The 26,163-nt window shown below is 36.8% G+C and overlaps 5 protein-coding genes and 1 pseudogene across 10 annotated transcripts; 3 read left to right on the top strand and 3 right to left on the bottom strand.

Moving 5' to 3' along the window:
• Positions 1-2,249: 2,249 nt before the first annotated feature.
• LOC147485377 (uncharacterized protein At3g28850-like) lies at positions 2,250-3,776 on the top strand. Its single transcript, XM_086569753.1, has one exon. It carries the CDS (start codon positions 2,400-2,402, stop codon positions 3,540-3,542), a length of 1,143 nt encoding a protein of 380 aa, XP_086425879.1. The 5' UTR covers positions 2,250-2,399; the 3' UTR covers positions 3,543-3,776.
• Positions 3,777-4,201: 425 nt separating this feature from the next.
• Positions 4,202-9,439, bottom strand: LOC147485376 (Calcium-dependent ARF-type GTPase activating protein family). 5 transcript variants are annotated; one of them, XM_086569749.1, is made up of 10 exons: positions 9,222-9,439; positions 8,457-8,685; positions 7,529-7,609; positions 6,624-6,708; positions 6,188-6,263; positions 5,676-5,839; positions 5,351-5,597; positions 5,135-5,251; positions 4,953-5,048; positions 4,202-4,755 (listed from the first exon to the last, which is right to left on the bottom strand). In XM_086569749.1, exons 2-10 carry the CDS (start codon positions 8,497-8,499, stop codon positions 4,474-4,476), a joined length of 1,191 nt encoding a protein of 396 aa, XP_086425875.1. In that variant the 5' UTR covers positions 8,500-8,685; positions 9,222-9,439; the 3' UTR covers positions 4,202-4,473. The 5 variants fall into 5 exon arrangements, with proteins under 5 accessions (XP_086425875.1, XP_086425874.1, XP_086425878.1 ...); XM_086569748.1 differs by having other exon boundaries at positions 9,016-9,268; XM_086569752.1 differs by having other exon boundaries at positions 4,957-5,048; positions 9,016-9,268.
• Positions 9,440-10,105: 666 nt separating this feature from the next.
• EMB2739 (embryo defective 2739) lies at positions 10,106-13,359 on the top strand. The gene has a single exon (XM_086572993.1). It carries the CDS (start codon positions 10,148-10,150, stop codon positions 13,133-13,135), a length of 2,988 nt encoding a protein of 995 aa, XP_086429119.1. The 5' UTR covers positions 10,106-10,147; the 3' UTR covers positions 13,136-13,359.
• A 1,389-nt stretch (positions 13,360-14,748) lies between these two features.
• Positions 14,749-20,695, bottom strand: LOC147485374 (protein LNK2-like). The gene is made up of 9 exons (XM_086572887.1): positions 20,187-20,695; positions 19,032-19,401; positions 18,823-18,952; positions 18,287-18,629; positions 18,128-18,184; positions 16,636-17,355; positions 16,362-16,513; positions 15,349-15,731; positions 14,749-15,256 (listed from the first exon to the last, which is right to left on the bottom strand). The coding sequence occupies exons 1-8, from the start codon at positions 20,208-20,210 to the stop codon at positions 15,389-15,391; spliced, it is 2,139 nt and encodes a 712-aa protein (XP_086429013.1). The 5' UTR covers positions 20,211-20,695; the 3' UTR covers positions 14,749-15,256; positions 15,349-15,388.
• Positions 20,696-21,676: 981 nt separating this feature from the next.
• LOC147485373 (cytochrome P450 CYP94D108 pseudogene) lies at positions 21,677-23,738 on the top strand (annotated as a pseudogene). Its single transcript, XR_015201164.1, has one exon. The product of XR_015201164.1 is annotated as a cytochrome P450 CYP94D108 pseudogene (transcript).
• On the bottom strand, positions 23,728-25,919 carry ANNAT4 (annexin 4). The gene is given in 7 exon segments (XM_086570975.1): positions 23,728-24,106; positions 24,193-24,267; positions 24,393-24,419; positions 24,421-24,615; positions 24,989-25,207; positions 25,486-25,661; positions 25,762-25,919. Coding segments are annotated over 7 exon segments (948 nt in total). The 5' UTR covers positions 25,808-25,919; the 3' UTR covers positions 23,728-23,896.
• Positions 25,920-26,163: the final 244 nt, after the last annotated feature.

Raw genomic sequence — 26,163 nt, 5'->3', positions numbered from 1 at the left:
TGTAGCTTAGGGACTGGTTTGCTCAAAAAAAAAAAAAAAAAAGTGAAAATTGAAAACTTGATTGTTGACGATGTCCGTACCTACATTTCGAGTTATTTTCAATATGAAAATAGGTTACTATCAAGATTGAATATTTATAATTACAACACTTGCATAAGTAAGGAGACAACCAGTAAAATCGTCGCATACTCCGCATTTGGTTGTTTTGAACCCGTAGATGGTATCGCTTACTTAACTTAAAAGAAGATTGTGATGGCTGGCGCCTCATACCACTTTATCACTATTCGGTGCAGTGACCGCAATAGGTTACTATCAATATTGAATATTTATTTAATTTACAGCACTTCCATAAGCAAGGAGACAACCAGTAAAATGGTAAAAGGTGTCTCTTGGAACAACTATCTAAGAAACTCATAGTTTAATATGATTGATTAATCTTACTCTTCAAACGTAATACTTTAGTTCTTAATCACATCTTAATTCAATTTCCTCCAACATTTCAAAAACACCCAAGAAAAAGAGTGAGTTCAAATAACATAACCACTGAAAAATAAAAAATAAAATATTGTTGATAACCATAGAAAAAGAGTGAGTTCAAATAACATAACCACTGAAAAATAAAAAATAAAATATTGTTGATAACCATTTGGACGAAAGATAAGCAATCAATCTCATAACAAAGTAACAAACCAATGAATAAGCATCCTAAACAAATGATGGTCATGAGATTTTATTCCGTAAAGATGGTCATGACTCATGAGAATTAGTTTTGAGGGATAGAGTAATTTCAAACAATATTAGCATGAAAATAAAACCAGTTATATTCTTCATTACAAACTCTCATGACCATTGCCAAACAATCCAACATTGGTACATATCCTACACACACTTTTATAATAGAGAAAATTATATGTTCAACTCAACTCCTGCTATGACTTATATGAGGAAGCCGGTATGGATTGAAACTATAGGGAAGAAAATACTTAGTATATGTATCATGTACTTGTACCACTGTACCAGTTAATCATAAACAAGCAGTCAATAAATCAATAACGATTTTGGATAGACCATTTTCAGTAATCAATTTATGAACTGGTATGATATCTGATCCAAGTACTTCTAATTTTACACAAAACGATTGGCAGTTAAACAGACGAATACAGGACCTGCAGTATAAACTAAACCAGATATTTTAGCAGAAAAAGCTAAATATCATTGGTGTCATACAAAATATATAAATTAAATTGTTTCAATAATAGAAGTTATCTTTTTGTAATATGACAAAGACTTCGTACAGTGTTCTTGGAGTTGAGAATGAACCATCATTCCAGCAAACTTCAACATCAGTGTCTGCTGGTTTGGATGAATATGGAGTGCATTGTTTTCTTAGTGGTCCTTCACATAATCAATTGTCCATCTTGGTTTGGTGCAGTGTATAAATGAAGCTAGCTCAACTTCCCTCATTGGACCGAAGCTTTTCACTCATTGGATCGGATATATAACTCATAAATGTGCCAGTCTCTAATTAACATCTAACGAAAGTAGGAGCAGACGAACTATTATGAATGGATAAAATTATACAAATGTCTATTAAAACTCACAATACAGACAGATTCATTTATGTGGTGATTATGGCTTAATATGAAAAGAACATTGCTGATTTGCCTTTTTTTTTTTTTTTTTTTCTCAAATATTTTACATATTATTTAAACTAAACGGGGCGTAGAAACACCCATACAGTCGAAATAGAAATCTTTACAGATGATATCTGGAAGTCTACCATGCCAGTTCATGTATCGCGCTAAAGAAATGTCATATTGTACCAGTGTGTCTGCCGTAGCATTTCCTTCTTTGTATATGTGGATGAGGGATATGTTTTCGAAAGTGGAGAAAAATTGACGAATATCATCTATTGTCTTATCCCTCAATGCAATTTATCAAAGCTGCTGGCATTACTTTTCTTTGTGAGTTTAAATAACATTGATTTTTCTTAACGCCCAAACTCTTTGACTTAAAGATAGCATTAAGTAACACTAACACATGCCTCTTTATACATTCCCTTGTTTTTAATCCTTTCAAAACATGGATAAAGTGATTAAAGTCATTAAACCATGTGCAATTCTTTAATTAAAATGACCATTAAAAATTGACACCTAAAAATATATCATATAATTAAAATGACCATTGAAGGTCATCTTAAAAATAATTAAATATAACCAACAACCTCAACTGCAATTCTAACTACTATTACGCGCGTACTACTCTTTGATCACTCCCTCTCTCCCACTTCTCTCTCGTCGTTCAACACTTTCTTCTTCAAACTCGCCATTACACACGCTTTCAGTTTCACATCCATCCTCATTTTCAGCTAAAACCAACAAAAACTTGTTCTCTATCAAATGGGCTGTTCTGCTTCTCGACCAGATACTTTACTTTCTTCAGTACCAAGAACAATATCACTTCCAAATCATTTTGTTCACCACCCACCTGTGAAAAAAGGTGACACACATCATTTAGTTTCTCTTACTTCAACTACTTATGGTTCTCTTATTCTCATTGAAGAAGAAAATTCCAACCACTCAAAACATCTTACAACTTCTTCTTCTTCTTCTTACTCTTCTTCTTCTACACCTACTAAACTGCAAAACAACCATTTTGAAGAATATCCATCACCTGATTCTGTTATCAATACTTGGGAACTCATGGCTGGTCTAGATGAAGGTTTAGACCATTTTGAGGCGAGCCCTTCATTGGATAAGGTGAAAAGATCTCAACTTGATAAAAGTAAGACTAGTTTAGTTAATGGGAAAGTGAAGAAGAATTATCGAGATTCGTATCAGTCAATGAAAATGAATTATTTTGATATTAGTGATGTTCATGAAGTTCCATTAGAGAATTCTATAAAACCATTGTGGCAACATTTGTCTGAAGAGTTGATATTAGCTGAAATGGATTCAAATGTTGCATCTAGTTTTAGAAAAGCCGAGTTGGCGAAAAAAACGGGGTTTAATCATAATAAAATTATGAGATCTCCAGTTTGTGAGGATAAAGTTATGCATTTGGTTGATAATAAGGTTCAGTTACCAGGTACTGAAGATAGAATTGTGATTTATTACACTAGTTTGCGAGGTATACGAAGGACTTATGAAGATTGCTGCATTGTTAGGACTATTTTTAAGGGTCTTAGAGTTCCGGTTGATGAACGTGACATTATAATGGATTCAGCTTATAGGAAAGAGTTGCAGACTGCATTGGATAAGAGTAGTGTCAGTTTGCCTCAAGTTTTTATCAAGGGGGGATATTTGGGTGGAGTGGAGGAAGTTAAGCAACTTCATGAAGATGGAGAGTTGGCTAAACTTGTACAAGATTTTCCAGTTCAGGATCCTGGTTTTGTTTGTGAAAACTGTGGTGATGCAAGGTTTGTTCCATGTTCGAGTTGTAGTGGAAGTCGAAAGGTGTTTGTCGAGGAAGATGGGCAGTTGACGAGATGCTTGGATTGCAATGAAAACGGATTGCTTCGTTGCCCGAGTTGCTGTTCTTGAGTGCTAGGCTACTTAGAAAGTTAGAAGTTGGCAAATGCAAGCAACCTTCCTAGTGTGAATGGAGTATTGCTAAGGAGATCTTCTACTAGTATTGTTTAGACGTTTTTGTTTGTAGAACTCTTGTTAGTAATCGTTAATCCCTTAATTGTGTAAATTGTTTTAAGAATTGGTTATTCTTGTTCATCAACTCTCTGAATTCAGAAAGAAATAAAAGAAATAATTTTATTGATTCTAGTCATTGTACGATTGATTGATACTTCATGTCTAGGTGGTTGTTTTCTAATCCTTATTACTATGCAATGTTTTGTCAGTTGCTAGTCAATCAGTAATCAGACCATTCATCTGGATTGAGTGGATTGTATCATTGTACTACAAATCTACAATACATGAAAAACTGAAGCTGGAGATATTTTACAACCAGTACTTGTATTATGTGCTGAAATCTAGAGATGAGAAACTATACAAGGTTGAATTCTTTCACTTGAAACTTGAACCCAATCTAGTTCGGAACTTTGGCATCGCTGTCAAACACAAGGTGCTCACTGTCATTAATGAATGGCCATAGGCCTTCAACTCGTGTGAGATTTGACCGGTTGTTGTCACCTTATTTCATCTTCAACAGATTGATAAAAACATTTTTAGTGGCGAAGATTATGAAGTTTCACGCACTAAAAGGATACCTTTAAGAAGTTTTAAGTTCTTTACATTAAATACAAATGTCCCTTGCACAACCAACTTTCGGACCCAAACACTAAAACTCGATCTTTAGAGTACAAGGAATATCAGAGAATACTAGGCAATGGTTTAGTATGATCTTGAGAATACAACAGGTAGGGTAAAGTAAGTTTTCATGGTCACTAAGAAAAGAGGCAAAAAGGTTGTGTGGAAGCATCTTCGCTTTTTTGGGGGAATTTTTTTCTGTATGTATATGCTATTGGCTGAGAGGTACACATTCAAGTTCAATTTCTAAAACTCCACGTTCAACGTTCTGCAGCCTTAGTGCAATTTCTTGCTTTACCTTCCCGTCTACCAGGCTGATAAGACTATCTTTTACCAGAGTATTATCTTTACTTGCTACCCATTTCCCAAGCTGCATAGACTCACTGGCGGTTGAGTTTTCATAAGCTTTGGCCGAGGAGAGCAGGGGTTGAATATCGATCTCTGCATCTCCCATGAAGTCATCGGTTGTGAATGTATCCTTGTCGTACACTTGCTGTAAAATAATAGACAAGAAAATAAAATAGTACACTCAGTTTATCTTCACTAAAGACCTATCTCCATTTTCTGCCTAAAGTGGATCTTCTGTTATTCTATTAAAAGTGTGCTTGATGGTTCAGAGTGGTGATGGTGACCTGGTGCATGTTGTTTTTATCTGTATTTAAATGTTCTAAAAAGGAAGAACGAACTTACTAACTTCAGAGGCGGAACAGGATCTGGAATTGATAGCATTAACCTTTCATTCCAGACTGGGTTCAGATTGCTCTTAATTACACGTGTTTTCATTGACTGCGATGCAATTGATGAACTTCCATTTAGTAATATATAGCCGGGTATGTAAATAATGTAAAACTTCAAGAGGGAAAGAAACTTACTTGGTTTCCAAGCGTCAGGATTACATAAGGATCACTAGTCATCACATCTCTGACAGCTAGACTGGTGCCTCTTACAACATTGATCTTAATCATTCCAATGAATTCGACCATACCAGGCTACAAACAGGGTAGTTTGTAAGTGTATCAATGAAACACGAGACCACTGAGAGTAAGTGAAAATAGAAGAATGATCATAAGTTTTATTAATTGTAGTACCGACGGTTTGTTGCTCGAACTGGTCCTTTTTGAGGACTTGCACTCAGTCCTTCTCCAGCTGTGACGAAATGCATGCCCTAGTCCCTGAATGCGATTGCTCGTGTGTTGTTTCTCGAAGTTTTTTTTGTCCAGGGAAGCATCAAGATTGGTATTGCATGAAGTGTTCCACTTAGACGAACTTGGTGATGGAATAGAGCACGTGTTGGGTTTATTAGATTTTAAAAAATGCCGAAGCTCATATTTTCTCCTGCATATCAAGAAGTGTTCTGATACAGAATGATATGTCTTATACTATATGCTGAAGTACAGAGTCAAAGTATTTTACCTGATGAAGTCTGAGCGTTCCTCATTGGATGAATCTGGTCTTGGTTTTATGACATTATCAGAAAAGTGAGCTTCATATTTCAAGTTTACTGCAGTATTTCCTCCCTTCTCAACCAAACAATCAACTTGTTCATTTGTCCAATCATCTAGCTTTACTGATAAGACCTGAGTCACAAATAATGCTTACAACGTTTACTATATTAAGATTCCACCGTTATCATTTTATCTTGGAATCAAATGAAAAACTCATTACTACAGGTAAATTAGCTGCGACTGCATATTTCCAGTCTATAAAAACAAAAGAGTTTAGACAACTATTTCTATTGAGAACTTGCACTGAAAGATTGTTCTTCTCCTAAAAACAGAGTACAGTAGTTTGGTACTCATTCTTCGTCTTCCAGAGCCTCCAGGCCAATCATATGAACAAACTTCCAATACTATCTAATAAATGTTTGGTTCAGAATTATACCCCTAAAAAGGGAAAAAGAAAACAAAAGGGTTCAGGACTAGTACCTTAGATATATGCACTCCAAGGCTTCTATGTACACCAGAACACTTTATACAGATAAATACTCCATGACTTAAGGACCTGGTTTCACCAACTGATTTCTTAGAAAACATGCTACTTCTAGTGAGCAAGAAATTAAAAACATAAAGTATTGTTGTGGGTGGGAAGAAAATTAGATAACGCTAAAAAGATAAATGACAGTATGAATCAGCTACATTATTCTTTCATTTTATAATCAACGCATTTTAGGTACTGCAGTTCGTTGGGGAAGGCATGCATGTTTTGTACACAATCAGTGGTGTGAGATAGTTCAAAACTATACACTTTATCCCAAGAACAGTCTCACCATTAACACAGAAGCAAGTAGAATCTCAGACATGATTTATAGTGATGTCAAAAGAAAATAAGTTCCTGCTTAATGGTCTGGTATCAGAAACTTACACCCATTTGGGATCTGAAGAACCACAGTCTGCACAAAAGTTGTTGCCTGGTTGACGTAATAGATCTTCTAACCTTCCGAGTGGACCTGATCAGTAGTACTGGATATAATAAGAAACCAAGGGGCAATATAAAACAATCATAAATTAGGAGGTCAAGAACTCGATCAAGATGACTTTTGACACATTCTTATTGTTCGATGAATGCAGATAGTAAAGAAGGGGCGACTACAAAATGGACTATTTTATCAGAAGATCCGTAAGGACTATCATAAAACTGTCACTAGTTTAGCAAGGAATTCACCAAATTGTGAAACTTCTCCTTGCTTAACCTTAAACCACCGATGACTGTTGTACGGTTGCTGGAATGTTCTGTTGGAGGACACAGGGATATGTACAGTAGTTTAAGTGTTTGTCTAGGATATTCAATCCCCGTTGCATTGATTATGGTGACCTATTGCTGTTGTTGGAGAGCCAAAAAAGGTTTACATGGTAAAGGGGGACATTTTCGTTGCCTGCTCTAGGACTCAACTTGCATCTTTTTAGATCAGTGACACGGAGAAAAAAGCAGGAGAAAATAGGATATATCAAGAATTGGAAATAGTAATAGAGTTGCAGACATACTGGCCAACAATGGACTTTGCTCTAAGTCGGTTTTCTCTTGGTGGCCTTCAACACCGAATTTCATTGGAAGAGAGATTATTCATGATATGAATGGTCCCTCTAATTATTCATGAAGAGAGATTTGTATTCCCTTTGGGATTTTTTTTTTTTTTTTTTTTTTTTTCAATCTTCATGTACTCTCTATTTTCATTTTTTTGAATAAACTGGTAGGGGTCAGCCAACCCCTCTCTTAAATGTACATTCGGAAGTGTTTATGGGAAAAAAAAATAGTAATGCAAAACATACTTGTTGGCCGTATCTGATCTTCCTTGTGGCAAGTCCAAGTGGTTGGGCGTTCTGAACACAAGAGATCTAGCAGGCAAGAACCTGATCCAACAGTAAAAATTACAGTCTTCATACACATTTTCACCTCCACTATTCAACCTTATAATAGCATATGCAATGAGTATCCACAAAAGTAGTTACTAATACCTAAACAGACACATTTCTTGGACTCCAAAGAAAAGGACTTGGGTGATAATGTTCGGAGTACAGTTCCCCTGATAAAGGGAAAGATAAACTCTTCATATAACGTGAAAAGTATGAGTGCGGTAGCGATTACTCCTAAATTTTAATTGCAACCAGTAATGACCTTTGTGCACATTACGCACAGCCACAACGGTTGGCTCTTCACAAGCACACAATTTTAGCCAAAAAGTACATACAGACACAGTTATTGATATGCATAATGAGTTAATGACCAATACCATGAAGAGATGAAAAATAGAGTTATATTTCGAACCCCCAGCTAAGAAAATTATGAATCTATGCCTTCAGCAAAAAACAATACAAATATCCAATTTTCTTAGGAGTACCCAGAAATACGCCATCCTGACTGTAATCTCAGAATCCTACCGCCTCAAATCATTCCTAACTATACTTGATTCTTCGAGATGCATGTTAAGATGTCTTAGTTATGAATGCCTAACCACTTGCACCTTTCTTAAAGCCTCAATGTGCATAGTATTTATTTCGTATTCTGGTGCCTGGCGTTGCTTGGATTTTATTAGCATGTAAATAGCATCAACTGAAACAAGACTGCCATCCATATGAAAGCTAAGAACAGACACTTCATTCTACATTTGTAACCAACATTTACATAAAATTTCACCTTAAAATATGATAACTAATAAACAATAAATGTTTGCTAATATACATAAACTAAAAATCATACCTGGAACATCGTGGGATTTGGTTTTTTCGTGCCTGGTAGTCATCTATACCCCCAGAATTTGAGATAGCTATTTTAAAATTTAAGAAAATCATTTTGCACTGTCGGTCTTGGGGAGGAGTAAACGAGGAAGCTCATTTGCGCAATTACTATATTCCCTGTACTTGTAAGATGCACAATTGAAACACAAACTAAAATTTCATTTCAGCATAGCCAAAATCTTGCTTCTTATCTGCATTTAAAGAGTAATAAACAAATAAGATATCAAAGTAAACAAATGGAAGAAAATAGGTCCCCTCTGTATGCAAAAGGAAAAATAAAAATAAAAAAGATGAAAAATTCTTCAAAAATGAGTAAAATATTAATATAAGACAAACAAAAGGAATGTAAAAAAACATAAAGAACATATTTTTTCACATTCTATAAGGGAATAAAAAACAGATTAAAGAACTATGAAAAAAAATATGTAGAAGTAGATGATGGGCCATGGTTGCAGAAACAATCAAAAGCAAAGCTATGTAGACAAAAAAAACATGTTATCTAGCATTGCTCTGAATTATACCTTGAAAGTAAGAGAAAAACACATGAACAATTCATTTGTTTCTTGTTTTTTTTTTGGTTTTTTTGTGTTTGAGGTGTTTCTACGTTTACTCTGAAAACATGTTTACTAAATAAAGTCAAAGCGTATGTTAAGGGGGTCCTATATTGAAAACAGAAAATGGAACATCCTCATTTTCATTAACGATTGTGGTTGAGTTGTCGTATTACTTTGTGGCCTTGTAATACAATGCTGTTTTTCATAACAAGTTACGTTCAAAGCTTTATCATCAATGGCGGGTAAATTTACAGTTGAGAAATATAGTCTACTATGATTATGACCCCTTTTGTCCCATTCTGCATGGCCATATCTTTTTCTTTTTCCGGCGACTTTGGTGCCAAAAACAATGCAAATGTTGAAAGTGAATGGAAAATTTTGTTCTTGCTCCATCTTATAATCTTATTCTGTTTGTGAATAAAATAAGAGTAGCTCATTTCGAGTTTAAAAAGTAAAAATGTGGCCACAATAATTGAAAGATGAGAAGTTTAAACAATAACAAATTGCACACAACTAACCAGTATCTAACACGGTACACCTAAAACAAAGTGGTACAATAATAAATTATACAAAATCCAATATATATATATATGATCTTCTCACAACAAAGTAGCCACTCCATCTCTGTCGACTTACGAATTGAATTAAGACATGTGGATATGATTTTTTCACAAGGGATAACATGTCCACAAAATTTTATCATATTTGGATATGTCTAATCTTGCGAAAACTAGAATTAAATTTTGAACATTTATCTAACGGTTCAGAATTTTTTGATTTTATAATAATATTTGATTAGGTTAGACCAATTTGAATGATCCGAAATTTGGTGGGTATGTTAGTTATGGTGGAGAAATCCTATCTACAAAATATCAACCATTAATTAAACTTGTAGGTTGAGATATGACTTTGTACGTTTGGACTTTGGAGAGTCAGAAATTGAGGTCTTGTAGACAGCAAACAGTTGGGTTGCAATTAGACTGGGGCCCAAAGCAAAAACTCTTTTCGGGTCACCCAGATTAGAACCGACCCGTTAACTATTTTCTCTGTTGTGTCTCTCTCTTTTTTTTTCCTTGGCCTCTTTTCTCTAGTTGCTTCAATGTCTTCGAAGCTACTTCAACTCAAACTACACGAAGCAGAAAACCAATTAGAACACACGCTACTCGATTCTTTCCAACTCCTTAAACCTCAACTTAAACCCCCTTTCCCATTAACAATCCCAACACCATCCCAATACTCAAATCTCAACCAAGCTATCTTATACGCCATTTTAACACAACCCCTTTCCTTCAAAACTCATATAACACACTTACATGCTATAATAACAGACGGGTATGAATATTTTACAAGTTTAGTATCAAAACTTGTCTTTGAAACTTACCCAAGGCTAAATGAGTCTGTAAAAGTACAACTGTTGAGTGTTGTGCGTGTACTTGTGGATGTTTCTGGTGTTGGAGTTGATGGGCTGGTGGTTTTGTTGATGAGAAGTATTGTTGTTGGAGATTTTAGTGATGGGAATTTATGGTTGTGTGTTGAGTTGGTTAGAATTTTTTTGGACTATTGGGACTGGGTTTTGGAAGAATGGCTTGTTTTAACTAGTGGTCTGTTTACATTTCTTAGAGTTTTGAGTGATCATTGTAAGTTATCTGGTGCAAAGTATGAAGCTTTGAAGAGAATGGAGATTGATTTTTGTGTTAGAGTGATAAGGAATCATTTTAGTTTGTGTTTGAGAATTGGTAGAGAACTTGTTAGGATTTTGCAAGACTTGGTTTGTGTACCAGAGTTTAAGGATATTTGGAAAGACTTGTTATTGAATCCTAGTGTGTTTGGAGTTGATGGTTTTAGTGATATTTCACAGTTGTATTGTTTGAGGACGTCTAGTCGGTATCTTTTACTGCGAATCACGCCTGAAATGGAGACCCAGTTGAGATTTTTACTTACTCATGTACAATGGGGGTTTCAGAAGCGATACCAAGCGTGGTTTGCGAAGAAGTTCTTTTACAGGCCGGAAGGTGAGACTGTTATTTCTGATATTGTTAGGTTTATATGTTGTGCACATCACCCGCCGAATGAGATTATTCAGTCTAATGTTATTTCTAGATGGGCAATTATAGGTTGGTTATTAACATGTTGTAGGAATAGTCATGTTGAAGCTAATACGAAACTTGCATTGTTCTATGATTGGATGTTTTATAATGAGAGGGTAGATAATATTATGAATATTGAGCCGGGGATGTTGTTGATGGTGAACTCTATACCCACCTACATTGACATTACTAAGAACTTACTTGAGTTTCTATTACACCTTGTGGACATCTATGATGTTCAACGGAAGGATGTTATTGTTCGAGGTGTTTCAACCACTTTTGGTGTGCTTGTTAAGAAAGGAGTTGTGCACTCATTGGAGGTGTTTAGTTCTTGTACTCTACTTTCTCCGTTGCTCAAAGAAAAACTGGCTAATATCTGTTCGAAGTCTGCACTCGCAATGCGTCTTCCACATCATCCTTTGCCACCTCCGAGTTTGCCAGGCCCTTCTAATTTGGAGAAGCAAACTTCGGTGTCGAAAAAGCCGCCTATGGTCCCCAAAGGAAATGGAATGAAAACCATTTCTTCAGTATTAAAAATCCCAGTTGCTTCTCATACTCCACCAGTTATTCATGATAAAAATCCAATAAATATCATGGAGGATTTAGTTCGAAGACTTGGAGAATCCAAAAAGCATTCAAAAGATTCAGGACTTCAAATTTTGGAGGAGTTGCTTTTTTCCTATGCAAACCATGGTATCCAATCACTTGACAGTGCAACTTCAGCGAACTCTTTTCTCCGTCCTGAAGCATTAGCTTCTCAAGTAACGAAGGCATTCTGTTCAAATGGATACGACATGTTTGCACCTCTCAAATCGTTAGCTCAGTTTAACTCTGATGATGAAATCCAGTCCGCAACAGCCTTAGTCATTTGCACTTACATCTTTTCTCAGAATAAAAGGATACAAGAACTGGTTCTATTCTGGTCAAAGAATGGTTATCTAGTAGGCCCCCGCATCCTATCTTATGCATCGAGACTTGCTTATGAAGCACATAAGATTGATCGCTCGGGTACTCCAAAAGATGAAAACAATTTTAGTGGGATAAGTAGCTCAGAGACGCTGTTGTTGAAGCATCACATTGACAAGTATGTTTCTTTCATGACTATCCGAGGAAAGGGCTCTGCCAATGTTATTCCTCCTGCATCTAAAATTGACAGTAAACAGGTTATCGAGTTAATACGAGGTGCTTTTACTTCTTACAGAAGTTTTCTAATGTCATGTAATCTAGAAAAAGATACCTCTCTAGATAAGATCCTGATTTCAGACTTGATGTCCTGTTGCGAGTGGGAGAAGAAAAGATTGAAAGAAATATTGTGCAATATTTTTTCTTTTGTTCCTGATTTGTCCACTGGTAAGGATGAGTTCATTCGTTTACTTCTGGAAATGTTGGATTATGCAGATATTGTTGCTTTGCAATTTGAGATATGCCTGAAGAGCTTTGCTATTTTTGGTGAGGATACTGATTTAGTATCTCATATTATAAAGAATTCTCTCAGTTGGGGATTTGTGGAACAACAGAAGCTCTGGGCCTTGATTGGATCTGAGCAAGCGATATCCAAAGTCAAAGTAGAGAACGTAGTTACGGATTTCTTCTGCTTAGGTGACTTTGATCCCAATGTACATTCTATTGCCGTTGGAGGCCTATTCACTCTTTGTTGTCGACGTGCTCCTACTCCAGAGCTTGTTAGCACAATTTTGTCATTACCTGATAATACCTTTGAGACATTTACCGCTTCAGTTTTGGCCAACTGGGTTGTCTCTGATGGTTCAATGTTGTTCAGTAGCTTAGCTAAGTGTTTGGATAAATTTGACAAGACTGGTGTCAGAATTAACCAGTCAAGCATTTCAAGGTTTTCAGATTTTCTTGACAAACAGGGAAAGCAGTACACAAGTTGTCTGAATAAACTCTCTGTAAGTATACCAAAAATAAGAGCTAAATTGGCAAACGCGGTAGCTGCTGCGCAGAAAAAAGCAGATGATATCCCAGTCAAGAGAAGGTGAGTAGCAGTTTGGCATGTATACGATATAATTTGTAACTTCTGTTGTGTACATACATATACAAAACGTTTTCTGTTGTGAGAGCTATCTTCACTGTGAATAAGATGTAATATCAGATTATTCTTTGCAATATGTTGTCAATGTTAAATGTAAATTCTGCTCCGGGGAGATTTGCATGTTTATGCGTCAAACACGGGGATTTTATGTTCATTGTTATCTTAGCCTTCCTCGAGTCTTTTCGTTATTCTAACAGGTTGACGTACTAACTGCGCCAATATAATACTGCATAACAGTTTGAAAGAAACAGCATTTGAAAGTAAACTGGAGTTCCTCAGTAACTCTCAGTAAGCGCACGTTGAGTCGCAGAGCGAGTAATGCTACTGTGCTTATGGTAGCACTGGGGGTTACCGGGTTGCAGTATTAGGCTGTTTGTTAGGGGCTTAAGTATTTGTTTACTATAAGAGTAATGCTACTGTGCTTATGGTGAAGTATTCGGGGCTTAAGTATTTGTTTACTATGAGGAAAGGAAGTACCTAAACATTCCAACACTGACCAAGTGTCCAAGTGTAAGCACTCTGATGACAAAACATCCAATCAAAAGTCCTAGAAACAGCCCAAATAAGCCTAATTGGGATTGGCAGTCCAGTTTGACACCTTATGGCTTAATGATCATAACGTTTTCTAAAAATCTTTGTTTTGCGAAATGTAAGTTGAGTTGGAAACTAGATTTCATGAGATTTCTAGTGGTGTGACGTCCTGTGCAGATTCAGATTAATATTTGATTGTGAACCTAGGAGAACTATCAGTTTTAATGTTCGTCTCGTCTTATTCGAAATTTGTATTTAGCTATAAATTCTCTAAGACTTTGTAATGGAAGAAAACCAGTATTTTGAATGAATTTATAGTTATTGAGAAGGAGTCCTTCTTGGTTATATAACTCTTATCCCTTTGGTGGATTTCCATAGGGTGGCGAGTTCTTTGTTTCTCTCTTGAGTTGTACTTGTGTTAATTACTTTCTAGTTCACCGCCCAATCCGGTGTCACACTCTGCATGGGGGCAGAATTGTGGTCGACCTTTGTTATTAACCTAATTCTATATGCAGAATCTCAGAAAGACTTTAACCGAGATCCTGACCAACACCCGTAAAAAGGAACTGGTTATTTTGGTGTAAGCTTGACTGCTTGAGTGCTTCTTCCCTTCTTCCCTATTCACGTGACTTTAAGTCTAACTAAATGCCTTCAAATAATCTACAGTGAAGACATCTTAAGGAGAAATTGACAAAAGAACCAACGGAATGTGCAATGGACTCGACGAAAACTAACATACATAAAAAGCTGCTGCAACCACAAAACAGCACCATCCTAAAGGAACAACACATTTAATGTCTGTCTACTCAAAAACATGTCCACAACAGGCCCAACCACAGATAAAATATCAAACCAAACACCAGAGAAGAATGGGCTCCTATTTGGTGTTTGGTTTTTTTTTTATGTTACTGACTGATTGGTGTACCACTAAAGATGATTTTTAACCAAAATTTGGTGTCTGCATATGAATTGGTGTCACCATTAAAGACGCTCTTATACTTCAAATTTTGCCACCTCGAACCCAAAGAATATAAGAAACCATATACAATTAGATGAAGTACTGTCTTCTGAGTCAGATATACAGCCAATCTTGGCTTGGGACTAGCAAACCATGTTTTTTTACAACTTTTGCTCTGGCCTCCAACTCTTCCGTTAGTACCAAGTTACCAACTACGAAGACTAGCCAAATATAAACATCTGTTACATATATACATCTCCATCTCATAAGAAGTTGAAAACATGATCCATAGACAAACTGATACGGTTGAAAACTTGAAATAAGTAACACAAGCTAAGACTTAAACATGGATGTTTAAGTTGTGGTTTCACTGGACATCTTAGATACAGACCACTTTAACCTGCATATGAGGAGTTCCCCAGCAGGTGCACTTATTGGGGCATAAGGTAGTCACTCATTTACAGAAACAGATATGTATTAAAGCAACTAGCAGTTCCTGTCCGAATAAAGGAGGAAGGCGACCTCATCTGAACTAAAGTTCAACAGTCGCTACACCCCATGCTCGATCAAAACCGGTTACTGACAATAAAACAAACACCACATTACCAAAAAATCCACACAATGACAGAAGGCAACTAAAATTTATGGAAGGGGATAAAGGAAGGAATTACCGATAAATAACACGTGTTACACTATACTCTGTTGGAGCCTTCATTTTCCGAAGTTTTCTTGTTCAACATTTGCTATATTTTGAAGGGTATTTGTGTAACAATTGCTCTGGAACTGATCCACATTCATTCTTTCAGACACCATGCAAGATGGCTGAGGTAAACTTTGTTTCTCAATTGAGCACTCAGATATGCATCCAGCTGAAATGTGATTGATGCCTTCCCTCTCCGGTTTGCAAATGAGTTTAGTAAAACCATGAGATCCAGTTATCTCACCATCCTTGACCAGTCCTGTGGATGGTTCCAGCGGCTGGTGAAAGAGCAAATGAGCTACAGTTCGGTCCATTGGATTTGTGTCTCTTTCGACCTCTGGTATCCTATGTAACCTGCAAGAATACAAAGTCAAGTCAAAATAATTGACGGTGATCAGGCTTGTCTAGGAATTGAATGCTGGAAAGATATCTCAGTGGCCCCTAATACTACATGACATTGCTGGTCTCTGCCATTAAATAGATGTCCACATTGATTTCGGCAACAGTGAGAAATTGGGACCAAGAAGATTCTAAAATAACTACTGAAGGACAGGGTTCACAACTTCACGTGCGGTATCAGTCGGAATTACGAGTTCTCAATCTGTATCACTTAAAACAATACTGGAATTGGAAATCTTATTAGTAATCATTTATCTTTACCCGGTCAAGGCAGGGTTGAGAAAGAACCAAACTGTGTTATTGTACCAAAGTAGCGACTATCGCACCTAGTTATAAGCTGCTCTAATTAGTTTACGCTATTAAAAAGAACTAGACACAATTTAGAAATGTAACGAGTCCAAAACAACAAAAATTTGTTTAATCACTAAAAAAATATGTACGCGTCTAAGATTTACGGGTAACAAAACTGCTATGGTTAATATCCATAATGGTAAGATACATTACAGTACTGGCCCAACTACAAATTAAAAAAAAAATAATAATAATAATAATGTAATGATAAGAAATGCATTTGGTTTCACTAACCTGTTATATTCGTCTGCTTCTTTCGTAGTAGCACCATCACACTGCATATTATTGTTTGTACTGCTTGTATCAATGGTGTTATGCCTTTGCGTTGCACTTTGAGCCAACCGAAATAAACTATCCCGGATAGAAAGCCTTACTTTAATATCCAGCTGTAGAAAGAGAAAGTAGTATTGTCTTACACTTCAAAAAAAAAAAAAAAAAGAGGAAAGATATAGTTTTACAATATAACGGGAGAAATATTTATCTAATCTTGGAAAGTGATGATTCGTACCTTTCCTATAACATCTTGAAGCTGATCTAACACTCTTACTTCTAACGAACCATTCTCAGTCTCCATGGCAACTGTATTAGAATCATCGCGTTCTATAGGAGAACTAAGCTCCATGGAGGGAGTAACTTTCAGGTTTTCTTCGGCCTCAATTGTACTACCCTCTGTATCTGGGTGTTGATTCTCGAGAGGGAATTTGTCAGCATTATACATATCACTACGAGGGCCCTGAGGACCAAACTGCTGTTGCTGTTCTTGAATAGCAAGCATAGCCTGCATTTGTTGCCTCCGCTTTAATTTTTCAAGTTTTTCCTGGCGAGTCATAGTTGGTGGTCTTGAGGGAGCTGGAAACACCTTCAGAGGATTTGCATGCTTCAATGATGCAGGAGAACTTCCATAGTCCACCAGTACTGCTTGATGCTGATCTCTCTCGGAATGAACGTTTGGCAGTGTTGGCATGAAGGGATAGTGATGTTGGGAATTACCATCTCCAGAGAAGAAATATGGATGGGTGGCTTGCCAGTAAAACAAAGACTCAGGTCCAACAGGCTGGTTTTGCAAATTGACTGAAGATGGAATAGGCTGTACAACAGAATTTGCAAACTGGTTCCCACAGGGTTGAAAATGATTCACACTAGACCACGAACTATGCAATTCTTGAGATGATCTGTCCTCACATTCTTCATTTTCTGGATACTTCAACACCTTCCTTTTCCCATTGACCTGAATACAAATGAACCAATGGCACTTTAAGCAGAACCACCTATTGTTCAGAATTTAGAAGGAGGTGCAATCAAGAGGAATATAAAATACAAAACAAAGTAAAAGTTGATGAGATTGAGCTACAAGAAAACATCATGAAGTATTGGATAGGATGAAAATAGCAAAGACATCACAAAGTAGACATGAAACATAATACAACTCATCTTAACCCGAAAATAATAGTTGTAAATGAAAGCACAGCCCAAGGAAAAGCGGGAGATGTCCTATATTTGTCAAGACGGCGACATTGCCTTATATTCCTCATTTTGAAATGTGAGTACCGTACGAGGGACGACAGGAAGATAGTGTGTTTAAGCTATATATTTAACCTTCAGCCCACCCTAGTTTAGTGACAATTTTTGCACTTAAATTTACTAAAGGTAAAGTAAAGAAGATGAAAAACTCCCATCTCTTATTCCGCCTCATTTAACTTCTCTTTACTGACAACAGAACTAAGGTGTCATTGTCAATCCAGATGTGAGTTATACATTACAAGGTTCATTCCCTTCCCTTAGAGATTGAGATATCAATAACCAAATTTAGAACCGAGTTAAAAGATTTAGATAGCATTTACTTTCATCACTCAAATTCAAACTTTAGTACTGGATATTGATCCCCGGAAGATTCCGTATTTCCATTTACTGTAATGATTTCCCTGAAATCTACACTGGATAGAAAAATCCAAAGACTTCCCCGACCCGTTAAAGATTGTTTTCAGATTGATATGCAATACCTTTCTAGCGGGATGTGTCCTCCATGCTTCTGTTGTCTCCATCATCTTGGTATTTGTCTGCGGAAGCAAACAAGTACAGTGTTTTCTTTCAAAGTAAAAAACAATCAAGCAAAAAACAGACAAGATAGATATGGTCGAAAGTCTATTGACATCTCCCACCTTTTCCTCCAGCAAGGTTTTGCTCTTTCCTCCATCATAATCAACAGTTGGGTCCACAAGATGGAAGCACTCTTTTGTGGCTACTTGATCCTTGCTCAAGTCTACATCCTTAATATCACAAGAGACGAGATCATTTGTCCTCCCAAAGCCAGAGGTCAGAGGGTGGTCTTCATGTTGCACAAACTCCTGCTTCATTTCATGTTCCGACACACTCGATGCATTCATACCTGAATTGGGGGAGCATATAGGGAATGACTTTGTTGGACTGCTGAATAGATCTGCAGAGGATGACCAGAGTTCAGCGTCACCAAGACTTTCACGTCCAAATATAGGTTCATCATTTCTGCAGAATCATCACTTGTAAGGACATAATTAGTCAGATGGATACCAATAACTTAAAAACGAAAAACAAAAAAGATGTAAGAAACGATTTGCTTCATAAGCCAGAACCCCAGAAGATCCAATCCAATGTCAATAGGTCTTGAGAACTAGCAATTAAATCACGTGTCAAGAAGCAAAGAGATATGATGTATTACCTAAACATGTTGTCAAAATCATCAAAGGTTCCAATGTTTTCCCAACTATATTCAAGAAATCCACCGTTCTCTTTCTCGTCACACTCATCTACAAACGACCTAGGCCTGCTATTTGATTGAGCAGCATCCTCTGTTGACAAAAGCGGATATTTGAAGATGACGTAATCTTAAGGTGTATCAACAGTAAGAAGGTATAAACAAACTAATACCTCTTCCCGAATCAAATTTGGGCATTTCAGTTCCAGTTACTTGCATATCAGTAGATATTTTGAAATTTCTCCCATACCCCCCATCACATGTAACATTGGTTAAAGGAGAACCTGGCCAGGAGTCAATTTCCGCTCCTGGAGCTGGAAGTGCTTCATTTGTATTGCATTGAGTGCTGCTTTCCATTTTAATTCCAAAGATGTAACTTTTAGGTCGTTTCTGATCTGCAAGCTTAACAGGCTTCTGTCCTTGAATAAATTGTTTCTTTCTGTAATCACCAGATGTAACCAGTGGTTTCCCTTCATTTCCCTTGGGATAAGGTACAATGTGGTCATCAACTTCACTGACCTCACCCCATATGATGTCCCCAAGCTAAAATCAAGAAAAAAACAACCATGTCATGGTTACAAGTCACAACTGAAACAAAGTGGAAAGAATTAGACAAGCATATTTATTTACTTCACTGATGGCAAACGATCTTCAAACAGAAATTGAATATAACTTCTATTCTATGTGCTAAAACAAAATAATCAGTAGAAGATTACAATATCTTGGAAATAAAACATAAACACTAAAGATGGATGAGGACTCAAAGAAGACGACACGTTATATAGTTCTTTCTTGTGTCCACTCAATATATAATGGTACTTTCCACATAAATGTTTGGATACTAAGAGTTGGATAGTTCACTCTTTTCCCCACTTTTTGTTAATTTAGTTTTCTATTTGAAATTGGTAATTAAGTTTCCAACTTCATCAATCCAAGAACATTCATGCCAACAATTGATTGGCAATTTCACTAATTCATAACACAATCCACCAATCTCAATTATCTATAACTTATTTATACAAATAACACATTTCTCTACACTCCCATTCAGTAGTCAACTTATTCTCACAGTTTACTAATCACTTATCATTACCAATCTCACTAGCTGATGTATACTATATGTATAATGATTCTGCAAACACCCTCTGAAATCCTCACTCCCCTCACAAAAAACTGGGCCCACAACAACAGTAACAATAATCAAACACAGACCAAAACATCCCACAAAAACATATATAAGTAGAAAGCAGTGAGCATATAAGCAGTCAATAAAGTGATTCATTTTCGACGAAAAAGAACGAAACTTTATACAAACTAAGTGAACTCACCTCTTCGTCGTTCCAATCAAACATCTCCACACAAGTAAAAAAAGACCCCAACACCAAAACTCAACCCTTTAATGAAACACTTGCTGTAGTAGTCTAGTTTACACATGGCCAAACTCTAACAAACACCAAATCGTTCAAAAACACAGAAACAATCATCAAAAAGAGTTCTTGAAAAAAAAATTACAGTGAAAGAGTTGTTTTTTTTCCAAAGAGAGAGAAGCTAGTGCTGAGAAGTGAAGAGAGGAGAGAGAAAATGAGGGTGTGCTAACGTGGCGTTATGGGATGATTGGTGGTGATTATGGGTGTTATGAGAAAGTGACACGTGTAAGGAGTGCGTATCTTAAGTTGTGGTTGAGAGAGTATTATCAAATGCTGGAATTTTATTGGTTGGAATTTGATTTGAGATTCATTTGGATTTCATTTAAGTGGCATTTTGATTTTTCCATTTTGTGTATCTGGAAAGTTATAGTGCTCGTGGTTGAAATTTGTTTGAAAGTTGCTTTCCTTGGAGAAATATAGACGGATCCCATGTGGTTTACTTATCTGCTTTTGGGCTATAGTGGTCAAGTGGATTAGTGGATGGCTCAAAATGACTTGGGTGTGCCCCCTGAGAGTCATACTCGATGACTCGTCCAAAATTTAACTTTTTTGTTTGTTGGATAGTTCCTAGCTCTAGGGCCTAGGCTGTAGGCTCCAACTTGTAAACGAAGAAAATGGCATGGACATAAATACAAGTATACAACACTGGCACTGTCACTAGTAACGACAGAAGGTCCCCATGTCACGAGGAGTGCTAGAAGCTGCTAGTGGTTGCATAAGTATACATCACTCAGACTAAGTCCAATAGAGAGCGAGCTGCTAATAGGGTGCCACAACATTTTTAGCTTGCTAGCCAAATTTGACACGTCTAAATATTTTGTGGAATCAGGTGGATGCACGGACGACAAAATTTCTATTCTCTTTTACTATTCACTTTAAAACATTAAAAATTGAGCAGTAAACATGAACAATGCCAAGCAGCAAAAATTCTAAATTCTAAACAGTAACAATGAACAGTACCGATATGTTGCAATTTAACCCACTGTTATCTTTAGCAACTACTAGACAAAGTCACAAATGATCATTAGGTACGGTATTTTGGGTGCTATATGCCCATTGGACTTCTCTCACACTAAAATGGAAAAACACAACTTTTAATCTTGAGATCTAAATGGGAAAAACTTTTTGGGCTTCTAGAGAATGGCATGTATGTAACTCTTTGTAGTTGGCAAAAAAAGTATGCAACTCTTGTCTGCTAGCATTCTTTGGCTAAAACTTGTCGTGCCACCATTTTGAGTGGCAAGCTATTTCGTTTGAGCTCTTTTGATTGGGCTTGCAGACCCATAATTATTTAATGTTGATTTGTACCTAAACGTATTATTTTAAGTCTGTCAGTTATTTCACGCCACGCGTATTTCGGCGGCACATAACTTCGCTCGCAAAATGCGGTAAGATGTACGACTTTTGTGTCTCACTTTGTGAATCAATGTGAGATCTAAGATAGCTAAAAATGAAGTTGTGTAGTTTATCTCATCTTGATTCTTGAACTAACTCAACTTCTTCCAGGCTTCCAGCACACTTGATGTCCCTGCACTAAAAATGGCAGCAGGTTTCAACGAGCTAACCTTACCCATACTCCTATGCACTATACCATCACTTCTCCTCCTCCTCATCTTCTCCTTCACTCGTTCTTCCCAAACCAAAACCCCTCTCCATCATCCTACCCACTAATAGGTAACATAATAGCTTTCCTAAGAAACTATCATCGTTTCCATGACTGGATTACAGACATGCTCTCAACAACCCCAACAAACACTCTAGCCGTCCACTCTTTCCTCAACATATCACATGGTATCTGCACCTCAAATCCTTCAAACATTGAATACCTTCTTCGAACCAACTTCTCAAACTATATAAAAGGTTCAAGGTTTCACAACTGTCTTCATGATCTTATTGGTGATGGCATTTTTAACGTTGACTCTGAGCTTTGGGTTACTCAACGTAAGATTGCTAGTTTTGAGTTTAACACTCGTTCACTTCGTTCATTTCTTGACCAAACAGTTCAGCACGAAATCTCTTCAAGACTTGTTCCATTGCTTTCTATATCTTGTGATAATTCTGAAAGCATTGATCTTCAAGATGTTTTTAGGAAGTTCGCGTTTGATAATATATGCAAACTTGCTTTTGGTGATGATCCTGGCTGTTTAGAGCAAAAACAGCCCCAGTCAAATGACAATTCAATTTCCTTTGTTAAAGCTTTCGATGAAGCTGCGGGGATTTGTTTTGAAAGATTCGTTTCACCGTTGCCTTTGCTATGGAAGACCAAGAAATTTTTGAACGTGGGATCTGAAAAACGTCTTAGAAATGGGGTTAACGTGATCAATAACTATGCCATGAAGATCATTGAATCAAGAGAAGATAATTCTACGTTAGGAGATCGACAAGATTTGTTATCGAGATTCATGAATTGTGATGAGCCTCGAGATACGAATAAGAAACGGAAGTTTTTACGAGATATAATTATTAGCTTTGTTCTCGCAGGGAAGGATTCTACGTCAACGGCGTTGACTTGGTTTTTCTGGTTAGTATCAGCTAATTTTGACTGCCAGACTAGAATCTACAATGAGTTAACTCAGGTACCAAATATACGATCTGGGAATTTCAGTTATGAAGATTTGAAACAGTTACACTATCTCCACGCGGCGATATCTGAGTCGTTGAGATTATTTCCACCTGTACCGATTAATACAAGATTAACTGTTAATGATGATGTTTTACCTGATGGGACCCAGGTTAAAGCAGGGTGGTTTGCTGATTATTCAGCTTATGCTGTGGGGAGAAATGAGAGTGTGTGGGGGAAAGATTGTAATGTGTTTAGACCTGAAAGATGGTTGGATGAGTATGGGGTGTTCCAGCCGTTGGATCAGTTTCGATTTCCGGTTTTTCATAGTGGGCCTAGAATTTGTTTGGGGAAAGAGATGGCTTATATGCAAATGAAGTCTATTGCTGCTGCTGTGATTTATGGTTTTGAGGTTGTGGCTGTTGATGGTGGTGGGAGTGTGGAGAAAATGAAAAAGCCACCTTATGTTTTGTCTCTTGTTCTTAAGATGAAAGGTGGATTGCCTGTTAGACTTAAGAGGAGAAGCTAACATGCCTCACCAAAGTATGGATAAGTTGAGACTTGAAATTCAGTACTAATGTCATTGTTCCCAAGGTATAATGGTTAATTTTGCATTAGAACATTTAAATGAGCAACTGCTGTATGATTACAAGAAGGGATCCCTTACAAGAATACATCGGTGTTTGAGTACCCAGTGTATGTTGTATCATTTACATAATTACATGTGGGGCAACATACTGTGAGAAGTTAGAGGGCAAATCCTCCATTTCTGTATTTTGAAGAATGGTAAACCAAGGGTATGAAGAGTTTCAGGATATTTGTATCAAGGTCCAATACATGAACAATTAGTTGAGAAAATGCAATGTTATGATGATATGGTGCTAGAACAAAAACTCCATTATTAATATTAAGGAAAAAAACATAACTAAACACTCAAACGGAAGAATTGATACTCGCAAGGGCGTATCATTCAAGACTAGGCCAGGACACCTTTTATAATTGGTTAATTGGTACTTGAAGTACGAAATCCAAACAGTAACACCTATGTTTTCTAGTTTCCTCTTGCAACCAATGTCAGCAAGAAGTCCTTGTAGTTCCCATTAGTTTTTTCTTCAATTTTCTGCGAAAGGGGAATTCCATATAGCTTTTGGTACTCCTCATTGATCTCCTTCATGTCAGTATCAGCTCTGGTGACGACCACTCGAGTTAGAGCGTCCTTTGTATGCTCATCTGCTTTAACATTCAGTGCCATATCCAATATCTGCATTCCAATAAACTGCAATCTTTAAAAACTATGTTCTATGCCAAATTTTACAAAAATGTGGTCTATTAGATACGCTACTTCACCTTGCTGAAATAGGTTGGTGGAGAGCAAAGGCACCCAATTGCATTTCTCAAGATCCACTCACCCTGACTCAGTTCCTAACAGAAATTTTGACATAATATCTTCAAGACAGAACTCTAATAAATATATGAGCATGCAAATGAACACACTACTTTAGCAACATACAGGGGACACACACACACACACAAATATGCGCACTTACCTCATCAATGGTCTTGCCATTTAGTTCCCTTGTAGTGCTTGAAAAGAACTTTAAGGTATAGCTTGCTTCTGGTTGCCAGTATCCTCAACACTTCGGCATTTTTAACAAGTCCGTCACCAGAATTCTTGATGGCGCTAGCGATGACCTTGGCCTCTGATTTTGCAGTCTCTTCGTTCACTCGTGTGCCTTCATACCTATAGGGGCTGACCAGTGCAACAAAGAACTGTGCATTTTGAGCAAATTCCAGAGTCAGTCAGGGCAATGTGATAGGAAAATAGAAAGATAGGTGTTGAAAGACAATAGTGGCTTTTCATAGTTATTTTTTAGTAACAACAACAACCTTTACACCTACATATAATGGGTTTGGACTTATGACTCCTATATAGGCTTGGTTCTGATTACTTTCGTGTGGGCTTGGGCTTACGACTATATTTATATGGGATTGGACCAACTCTTTTATGTGCTTTCCTGTTATGCTTTATTCCAACTTCCAAGTCTACAAATTTATGAATTGATCTTCATGGTTCAAGGTAGGATTTTTTTTCACTATTAACAAAGAGAAAATGGCGCATTGATCTAGAAGCAGCATTTCTTACATTGCGGTTGATGTCGCTAATGCGTTGAGCCACGTCTTCTTCGATTGAACGGTCGAAGAGAGAGTGATATGCTTTCCTTGCTCCCAAAAGTTGTTCCGATGACCGAGTGCATGCAATCTCTATGATGACACCATAAGATTGGGGTCCTTTAATCAAAGATTCTTTGATCATACGGGCATCTCTTTCCCATGGATGCATGGTCCATAGTAATACCGCTTCCTATATTGTCAAAATGTTCTATGTTTAGCAGATCGAAATAAACGGTTTACTAGAATATAGCTTTCCATTTACGTTTATTAACCAGCTAAAGAAAATAGTTTTGGTGTAAATGAAACATTGACCGTATGGGCCTATGGGGCAGTTTTGATATATATATATAGTAACTCGTGCGCTAGATGTACCGGTGCGCCTGTACTGCACCTTTTGCTGATAGGAGGGCCTAGATTATCTACTCCACGTACAGCCTGCGCACTCTAGATTTTGCATAATTTAATTACCTTTAATCGTGAAAACTCGAGTTCGAGTAGTTTGACATATTTGTTCTCCCACTTCTCAAATGCATGATGATGATCATCCTCTGAAAAGAACTCACATCCCTTCCTAAATGAATCTGTGTGCTCCGGATGCCATTTCCCCACTATCGAAATTATCGATTTCTCATCTATCCCAATTCCTATTATATTAAAAGATAAAAACAAATGAGAGAAGCCAAACAAATTACGATTTTATTTTTGTGAACTCAAATAAAAATAAGTGGAATAAAGACAATAAACCTGAAAAGGCTCTACTTAGAGCTTCAACGTCTTCTACTAATGCCATTTTTCTTGTTCTTCTTTGTCACAACAGTAGACAAGTCCGAAGAGTTTGAAATTAAGAATATAATGGTGATGGTTGGCCTCAGCTGCATCTTTATATTCAGACACGGAGGGTACTTTGGTCATTTAAGTAGTCCAAGGGCATTCTATTCTTTTTTTCAATTCATTAAGCACTTATTGCATTGATATTTATTTTTCTATGAACTTACCATGAAGAATTTTGTTCGTTACCAAATAAACTTCGTTATTATTGTCCTAAAATCGGTCATGTAACATCAAATTGAAAGATTAGTTGTTATATATGTTTCATCCAATTAAGAATTTTTAATTAAGTTCAATTATTAAGATAGAAACTCATTG

The sequence above is a fragment of the Coptis chinensis genome, chromosome 7, assembly GCF_015680905.1.
Source record: "Coptis chinensis isolate HL-2020 chromosome 7, ASM1568090v1, whole genome shotgun sequence".
Lineage (NCBI taxonomy): Eukaryota > Viridiplantae > Streptophyta > Magnoliopsida > Ranunculales > Ranunculaceae > Coptis > Coptis chinensis.
This window is presented reverse-complemented; position numbering and strand designations above follow the sequence as displayed.